Raw genomic sequence first — 9,463 nt, forward strand, 5'->3', positions numbered from 1 at the left:
AACATCAAAAGAGTTTTATTCAACGGGTTTCAATTATATTTTTAGAAGAAATTTATGAGGCATTAGAAGAATTGCACATCGATGATAGAAATATCATTGTCTTGTTCCGTTTCTGCAAACCAAAATAAAATAAAAATTACATACGTCACGTAAGATGCTCAGAACAACATGTGGGGGTTTTGTCATGATATTTTTTTTAAATATTTGATAAATACCTAAATACCAGATTGTGTACCTTTAAGGTTTTAAATTCATCCATAACGTCGTCTCCCATAGCCATAACGTCTATTCCTTCCGTAACCATAACCTCGGCCGTATCTCCCATAGCGACCGTATCCCCCGTAACCATTACGACGACCTAATCCATAGCCACCACGATACCCCACAGATCTACCATACCACCTACGCTGACCTACAAAGTAAATGTGACGGTTTATTATTTATAAATGTAAGTGCGACTGATTAAGTTTTTTCTTCAAATCAACAAATGAATATGGATGATTAGACTTACCTTCAGAGGGAATGAATAGGCTACAGAGTATTCCCGCTATAAGCAGAAGAGGAAGGAGAGTTCGACTGATTTTCATGTTTCTATTCAGTTTCTATTCCGTGTGTCTTAATCGTCGGACAGAAGTGTGGGCAGATCATATATATTTATACGCAATGCTGCGACACATTATTGTAAAAACGCTCATAGAGGCGCCATTAATGGTGGTTTGAAACGACCAAACAACTGACCACAGGGCGATGTTTGTAAACAAACTAGTGAGGGGTGTGTTCGCACATTGCCTACAAGTAACGGTCTATCACGATTTGACCAAATGTCTCAATAAATAAAAAGTATATACCTTTCGTCTTATGAGAGATAGATCGTTAATTCCTACCTGTTCAGTGCATTAATACCTGACTTTCCTGTAGATCACTTATATTTTTCTTTGTATCATACCAGTTATCAATTTATCAATAATGTAGTTGAAATTCAATATAAGTATAGTACGTGTATACAATTGTATTTTGATAGATTTTTGAGGGTGTTCCGCATGCTCTATGTTAATGATAAAAGAACCGCAAACGGTGACAGCGTTGGTGGCGGTTTTTATCAGTTTATTAGAAAATAAATTATCACTACTATAGTTCTAAATGAAGAAAACGTTTAAAATCAAGTTTAAAAAATCTTGAGTAAAATGTTGTAAAAAAAAAAAGGAATACATATAAAATTCTTCTTCCACTAATTGTATTTTTTCCCGCAAATTATCGTACATAAATGAAAATTTAAATCTTTATTTTAACTTGCAAAATAATTCAGTAAATTAACCTAGCTATATAAATTCCAAGAAAGGTAACATAGTTTTTAATTTCCCCCGGCATCGAATATTGCATCGAGTTTTATCTTATTTAATTAATAGCTGCAGATTAGTTGAACACCATAATATTTTGTGGACAAATCAGGTACATGGACTTCTCTCTCGTCAGTGAGATTTCGAAACCTGCGCCTGTCCGTGGTAGCGTTAACAAACACTTGCTTTTCAGCGACTACATATATTTCTATAATCTCGAGACAACAGATGCATTCGCGGATCCAGAATTTTTTTTTTTCGGAAATGGTGGGGTCCGAGCGATAATTTATAATTTTGTTTGCGGGTGGAGGCCTATTTTTGGTAAATCTAAAGTGCGGATTTTGTCCCCTCCCTTTTAGATCAGCGCATGAGATCATTACAGCGATTTATTTGAATGACGAAAAAATTCAAATTAGTGTCTTTGTCAAATGTATATATATATTAATTAGGTTGGAGATAAAAAAAGATCATGTTCACAGCACAGAGGCATATAAATGTGTGGGTGGGGGGGTCATGACACTGGCGATAAAATTGATAAAATTAAAGTAGTAGTGGTATGATTTTTTTGTATACATGAACATATTTCTGACACCCTACTTTTGACACGCTATGAGCCATTCACTTAATTGCACATTAAGCTAGGCTGTTCAGTCAAAATGCGGACTTTTTTGCGCCATAATTGGTTCGGTCCTAATTCTGTTTTTGCTAAATAATCATTAAACTTCTGATAGATGTAGTGTACCATTCAAAAATATATATAAGGATCTATAAAATTGGGCGGGGGGGGGGTGAATAATTTTTTTTTAATTTAAATTGAAATCAAAATCATGTTCAACAAAATGTGTTTTAAAAAATATAATAATAATTTCTGATTTCACAAAGCGTTGTATTTGCATGTATTCCCAACCCAAAATAAATGAATTTAATTTGGATTTAATTCATTGAATAAGAAAAAAGTCTTGCTATGGTAAATAAACAAAATGAATTCAAACCTTATATAGACAGACCCCAATAAAAGAAAGAGTGAGCAAGCTTATATAACCCAGGTCCCCATTACACGACAATGCTACTCATAATGAATGACCAGACATGCATAAAATAAACAATTTGATAAAGGGCATAAGTCACGAACAACACTCAGCTCCCTGAAAAGCACTACCTACATTTGTTCCTTTGTATTTAACAACAAAATTCTGCTTTCAAAAGGGCGGAATTTCCTGGGAAAATAATAAAATCTGACTAACCCCGCTTTTATTATTTGATGTTTGAAAAAGAAAATGGGGGAATAAAATGGCGCATATGCCCATTCGGTTTAGTCGTGAAATACAATTTTGAATTCATTTTTTCCCAATTAAATCTTTTCAAATAAATTATAATACGAGTTTGCCAAAGCACAATTTCTAACTATTCAGTTTTTAATGTATTTAACAAAAAATAAGAAAAAAATATTGCCTGAAATTTTGTTGGTATTGAACCCATCGCATAAAAACCCTAGATATATAAGGTTAGCTTATGTTAGGAACTCTGACCACTGAGCCATTTCAGACACAACAAGGTAGGCTCTTTAAATACTATGTGCCACTTTGGTTACGAATTTACGGACTTGTATTATTTTTTCAAAATGTTCAATTGTTGGGGTACAAAATAATATTTTTAATGTATAGTGGGTCATATCTCCACGTTTTTTGTTGATTGAAATCAGTTTGTTTTCCATTAGACCTTAAATATGGAGTCCAGACCCACTCTATAAAAGAAAATGCCTTAAAGTTCTAAAAAATGACACTATTTGCAGGTTTTGATACGTATACGCCTGTTTGAGTCAACATATTCCAAGTATTGAACATATTTATAGGTTTAAAATCAATCAAATGTTGAATTTATATTGTTTTAATGATTTTTTTTTTAAATATAAGATTTATTGATATTTTGATTTTTCAGTTTCTTGTCCGACCGTGTATGGACATTTTACACGCCTTATCCACCTATCTTCTTTGAAGGATTGGGGGAAGGGTCAAGAGTCGAAGGAATCTTAGCTCCAGGGGCCAAAAAATGTAATCTTCTACTTATAAGAGACATGCAGAGCTGTAATGCACACACAATGTATACAGCTTATTTCTACAAGTACACAAAGCACAGGATATTAAAGTTGATTTGATTTCCTAAAATAGAACACATTTATAATTCAGTATTACTAAGTGACAATTAACCATGTAGTTTTCAAGATGAAGTTAAAATTGCTAATAGATGACACACAAAAATTTCCAAAGGTAATATAATACATGTTCAATATCTAAATATATCACCCCACCCCTTTTTTTCAATAAAAAGCCTCAACTTCTGCCTCATGGCCTTGTCAGCGAACTTCACAATTTAACATCAGAACATTATGAACATAATAACAATGCATAATTTAATCTACAACAACTGTGATAGTAATGAAGAAAATATCATTAAATCATAATAAGATTGTGTGACCATATAGGCCCCATCCTAGGGCCTGAACTCCTGACCCAAGGACCATGAATGTCACAATTTAAGTAGAGGACTTCATAGCATTCATTTAGGTTTTCCTCAAATTTATATGGAAGAGGAGGACTATAAATTTCTGAATTTCAGTAGAGGGCTTCATGGACATCATAACTCTGCATTTAGTTTTTTCCCCGACATGTATAAAAGTAAAGAAGGAGATTTTTGAAAATTTGGCCTTTTTTTTTTAATATTGCCTCCTTGTAAGAGGCACAAGGTGTAATGCCAAAAATTTCACAATTTAGATTCTCCTAACCATAGAGATGCTTCACATCAAAAAATGGTAACAATTGGCCTTATAGTTTTCAAGATGAAGTTAAAATGTAACATTTGATACACGACAAAGTACGAAGACCAATTGCAATAGGTCACCCGAGTGACTCAGGTGGCCTTAAAAAAGACAAGATTTCAGTTTTACAGTTAACTATTTATCTTCAACAACATGTGGTCTCAGTATTGGTCCCTGTAACAGTCTAATAAATATCAACATCGTTGTCTACAAGGTGTAACAAATTCATGCATCTTTCAAAAACACTAAAAATACTACAATCATTTAAAAAAAATCCATAAAAAGTCATTTATAAATCTTTGTGAAAGTTGAGGTAAAAAAAGTGCACAGGTTTCACAAACTTAACAACAAAATCAACAAACACACCTAAAACAATTCCAGATCTCAATTATATATATATATGTCATATCTGAGACTTGATTGAATATCTACTTAATGCCCCATCACAATGTGTACATGTCTCATCTTACCACAGTAGTTTGTAGTGTAGGGAAGCACTAACTTACACGTCCCTGCTGTAACATTAGGAGTTTTATAAACTGGAGGTCAATTTTTCTCTGAATTTCATATTTTATGAAACCCTGATACTCAAAAAATGTTTACACAGTAGTCTTCCAAAATTTGTAACCTGTTCTGAATTTGTTGAACTTCACTGAAGGCATACATGTCAGATAATGTTTAGGTAGTCAGAATTATTATGGTGCTTGTGATGCTTTGTGACTATTCTACTGTTTAGGTAGTCAGAATTATTAAGATGCTTGTGACGCTTTGTGACTATTCTACTGTGATTCTAGTCTACATCTCTTTAAATCCTACTTAATTCAACTACTGGTTTAATCGCCTATCCTACATCAATATACTATAGTTGTCATCTTAGAAGTAAATGTCACAGATAACTGTTGTTTTAGAAGTAACTGTTTTGTTTAAAGAACAGTTATAATCAACAGCGGAAAGTGTAGTAACCATTAAATTATATAATTTTGTGTACTTAGGTAAAATGATACCAGCGTATTGATTTACATGTACTTGTTAAAGTTATCAAAAAATTCTACATGAAAAATTTAAAAGTCTAGGCTAAAAAGAAATAATGTAAAAATATAAATTCCTAAAAACAATACAGCATTATAAACATGATGTCAAACTTGGTAAAAAGTGACTGAATTGTAAAGGATTCATAGGCTGAAGTAAAACATACTTCATTTATATAAAAATGTTTGTTTCTTTAATAAAGCCCTGTAGAGGACAATAAAACAGCATGTTCATCAACCCACTGGATAAAGTCTGGGGACCGATGCTTGACCACCCTCATCAGAGTGACACAGTCTGACTCAGCGCTGTGAAGGTCGTCTGGCTCCCGTCCAAATGTTCTCCCGTACACCTCTCCGAGTTTATAAGAAATTCTGTTTGAGTAGAGCGACAATGGAGGAGCACTTGGTCTGAGTCCAGCAGATGCTATGTCAGCCATCTGCCTAAAGAGTGAGCGACACGCCATTCCATTAGGGACCACTTCCTTCTGTGACTGACAGTATGAATTCTTATTAAGGTCCTTTACTGGTGTGCCCAGCTGAAAGGCCGCCGTGGAGCGGACAAGTCCCGTCATGGGGGTGAGGCATTTTTCTGAGGGTGGAGACTGTCCTCTCTGGAGAGGGCTTGCTTGTAAGGAAACACATTCATCATTCCGAGATTTTCCCAAGAGATCTCTTACTGGACTGACCATATTAGCAGAGTTCATGTTTTGACCACTAGTGGAAGGGGTTTCTGGGGTACACAAACCCTCACAATTAGATAAAACATTCACAGTCTGTTCTTTAGGAGTAAAACATCCCAGAACTGTAGCGGTACTTTGAGGAGTGACACAGAGTGTCTTTGTTTCTGAACCTCTTGTCGAGTTTGATGCTGAGTGCTCCAGGTGTTCTACTGCCTGTAGGAAGTCTACATCTGGCAGACTGCCCTGTGAGTTGGGAATGGTACCATCTGACTTACCAGTGTTTTCTTGACACTGGTTCTTATTTTCTTCACTGGCTGACATCTCAACATCTTCATCTTCTTTCTCATCATCATTATGCTCATCATCTTCATTCTCATCATCATCTTCATCAAAAGTCAGTCGCTTTTTGACAGACTCTACATCACAAGTGTTTCTCTTGCTCACTACATCAGCTGACATCTTCATACTTGATCCCATTGGTTTGTGACCGGTCAGGTCCAATGGGTCTCCATTCTCTACCTCATCTTTTTTTCCAGCTGAATCAAAGAGTCTTTTTCGAACAGATTTTGCCTGAACTGGAGGTCGATCAAAGTCTGCGTCACACTTTCTTTTTATCTGTCTCACTCGTGACTTGATATCAAAAACGTCTTTTGGAATCTCTGGAATATTCTGCCCAGAAGGAGTTGAAGTTGCTGTATTGCTAGAATTTCTTGCTGTAATTGAAGATTCATCAGTAGCCACTGAATCAAGGGCTCGAAGCGCCTCTAGAGAATCTACACAATAAATATTCCCTGGCAATGATTTTGAAATTCTGTTCATTTCTGAATTCAATACTTTGAAGTCATAATTATTTCCATTGTGAGCTAACATGCATATTGGTTGTGGGAGTCTGGATAGGAACAACGATATTGAGGTAACGGTGTCCTCATCAAACATTGGCTGTGACTCCAGTGCATCATTAAACAAACCTTAAATATAAAAAGAAGGAACATTATACCACTACATTTACGTACATAAATAAATTTAACTTGCATATTTTTGAGTAGTACCATTAAAATACATTAAAATTTCTATAATGACAAGTTTCTGTAAACTAACTTTAATTCAAGACGCCATTATTTTGCAGTATTCTGAAAATGAACTGATTCACTATTTTTCACGAGAGACCCAATGTTGTTATTTAACTAAATGACAAGCTGGTTTCCAGCAAGAATATTTGTAAGATGAGGCTCATATGAATTAAAAGTTAGTGTACTATAATACAGTCCCTGAAACACGCTACTTTTCCACTAGGTGAGTGAATGCCGTGAGCATACCCTGAGCGAACAGTGAGCGCACTCTGAGCAAATGGTGAGTGCATGCTAAACAGAATTTGGTGAGCGCTAATGAACGGTAAGCAAATGAGAGTGCAAACACGAGGGCAAAGTGAAAAGTATATGCACGGTAAACGATATGTGAACACAAAATGAACAATTTACACAGAGGACTTTGAGAGTTATTCTTACATTGTGTTTCGTCAGTAAATCAGGAAAAAATAACAAATAAACTACATAGAACCATTTTAACAAGAGCTTGGACTTTGGGTAGTTGTGTCAAACAGCAATGTGACGTAGGCCTGTCTATTTTATTGCTGGCCACTCGGCCACTGCTCTTTGAAATCAACAAGATTTGTCTGGCTTTTGAGGCAAGACTACGCAAATAGTGCATATTTCACTTGAAACCGCGTCATTTTTAACTTCTTTTGAAGCAAGAATTAGACAGCTACATCCAACCGAAAGTCCAAGGTCTTGTTATAATGGTTCTATATGTATTGTTATCAGCCTAAATATAATATTATCTGACTGAAAGATATGAACTTACGGTGAGTACAAGGTAAACGCTTTATGATCACATGGTGAGCGTTTCGTGAACTGTGAGCGCAAACGGAGCACAGAGCGCAAGTGAATACATGATGAACCATTATGAGCGCACAATAAGCGCACGGAAAAATGTGAAAGTAGACGTTTTAATGACTTTAAGTGACAACATCACTTGTTAAATTTAAAGCAAATGTAATTCTATTATAAATACAAACAAAGCACCGATAAAATAAAAATATCTAGATTAAATAAAGGTAGGTCTTAATTTTACTCTATGTAGCTGATCAAGTAAAGTAATTATACCTGTGATTTTGCTTGCCCCTGGTTCTATCAGTTTGCCCGGGTTGACACACAGTACCAGCTTATTACAGACCCTGGGTCGGCCCCCGGGGGTCAGTAGTTCCTCCCTCTGGACCGAGAGAAGACACAGCTCCGTCACTCTTGGTCTGCTCAGCCCCGTACATTCCAAATCCAGGATCACCAGGCTGGCTATCTTCTCCCTCGGGACGGCCATTTCTAGCTCTCTAAAACATACAGCTAGTCTATATCATTCACCTTGCTCCGTGACATTTCCCGTGGATTAAGTTAATGTAAGCTTTAACAAGATTTGTCGAGCATGTCCAGACATATCGACAAGTTAAATGTCCAAACACGATCTGCGAGCGCGCTGCATTACAAAAGTGATTCAGTGGTCATTTACTATAACTTACCGATTTCTTACTTACATCACATATTACTCTTCAGTTCTAGTCAACCATCGGACATAAATCTAACAGCAATTTAAGTGTGTATTCCCCTTGTGATCCCGTTGACATGTTTCACGAAAATCGTGGTACGTCAAATTACCCAAATGAGCCCTTAGAGACATATACGGGGGCACTAGCTGTCGGATATCCAATTTGATACTGTGTACCCCCTTTCCCCCAACTCCCTTCAAGCCTATATGTGCACACATAATTTCTGGCATACAATATTTTCCGGTATTAATCAAGTTAATATCCACTAATTATTATGAAACATGTCGTAAAATTTATGTTTTGGTTACAACAATTTTCTATATAATATTAGCAAGGACGCATACGAAGACATCAATTTAAATATACAGAGTTATACAGCAACATTCCGAAACCATTTTATAGTGATTTTGTAATTATCTTTGTTAAATAAAGATTTAATAAGGACCAGGTTATGGTAAAATTTATATTTAGATAAACAAGGACGTATATATACGTCCCTGATTGTAATGATACATTTTAATCGAGCATTTTTTTCTAACACATTATAAACTGTCAAGACAAACTGTAAAAAAAAAAAAATATGTATATAGTAATGATTGGGATTAAAATAGACTGTCGCAATTAAGAAGGTTAACTGGATACCTATCTTAAGATCCAGAAAAGTTCATAATTTGAAAGGTATTTACATGTACATTGCGAAAATTATATACTTTGCCTACCAATTGAACAGAGGAAAGTAATAAAGACTACAGGCACGTAGCATCATTTTTGAAAGTGTGGGCGGGGGTCCAGACGAAAGGACATCCCCACTGGCGGATAAAGAGGGGGCGGGGCCTCCTTTTGTGATCAAAAATTTCAAAGAATATATAAGACCCGTAGAAAAAAGAATGTCAAATCAGTTTAATGTTGTCATTTATCGTTCTTACAATAAGTCAAGTCTAACAAGAATAGCTCATAAAAGTGTCTAAAAACACCTTAAAACCAGGGCGCCCGCCCCCTTTCAACAA

The 9,463-nt window shown here is 35.5% G+C and overlaps 1 protein-coding gene and 1 long non-coding RNA gene across 3 annotated transcripts; both read right to left on the reverse strand.

The window, feature by feature from the left end:
• LOC128156472 (uncharacterized) lies at positions 1-670 on the reverse strand. Its single transcript, XR_008239725.1, has 3 exons — positions 512-670; positions 236-412; positions 1-112 (listed from the first exon to the last, which is right to left on the reverse strand). It is a non-coding gene; the product is annotated as an uncharacterized LOC128156472 (long non-coding RNA).
• A 3,605-nt stretch (positions 671-4,275) lies between these two features.
• LOC128156077 (uncharacterized) lies at positions 4,276-8,589 on the reverse strand. 2 transcript variants are annotated; one of them, XM_052818067.1, is made up of 3 exons: positions 8,445-8,589; positions 8,023-8,243; positions 4,276-6,828 (listed from the first exon to the last, which is right to left on the reverse strand). In XM_052818067.1, the coding sequence occupies exons 2-3, from the start codon at positions 8,231-8,233 to the stop codon at positions 5,375-5,377; spliced, it is 1,665 nt and encodes a 554-aa protein (XP_052674027.1). In that variant the 5' UTR covers positions 8,234-8,243; positions 8,445-8,589; the 3' UTR covers positions 4,276-5,374. The 2 variants fall into 2 exon arrangements, with proteins under 2 accessions (XP_052674027.1, XP_052674026.1); XM_052818066.1 differs by having other exon boundaries at positions 8,430-8,587.
• Positions 8,590-9,463: the final 874 nt, after the last annotated feature.

The sequence above is a fragment of the Crassostrea angulata genome, chromosome 7 (genome assembly GCF_025612915.1).
Source record: "Crassostrea angulata isolate pt1a10 chromosome 7, ASM2561291v2, whole genome shotgun sequence".
NCBI lineage: Eukaryota > Metazoa > Mollusca > Bivalvia > Ostreida > Ostreidae > Magallana > Magallana angulata.

Coding starts and splice junctions, on each gene's coding strand:
- LOC128156077 (XM_052818067.1), bottom strand. CDS start 8,233: ATGGCCGTCCCGAGGGAGAAGATAGCCAGCCTGGTGATCCTGGATTTG. Junction 6,829..8,022: donor AGGGGCAAGCAAAATCACAG/GTATAATTACTT, acceptor TTTATATTTAAG/GTTTGTTTAATGATGCACTG.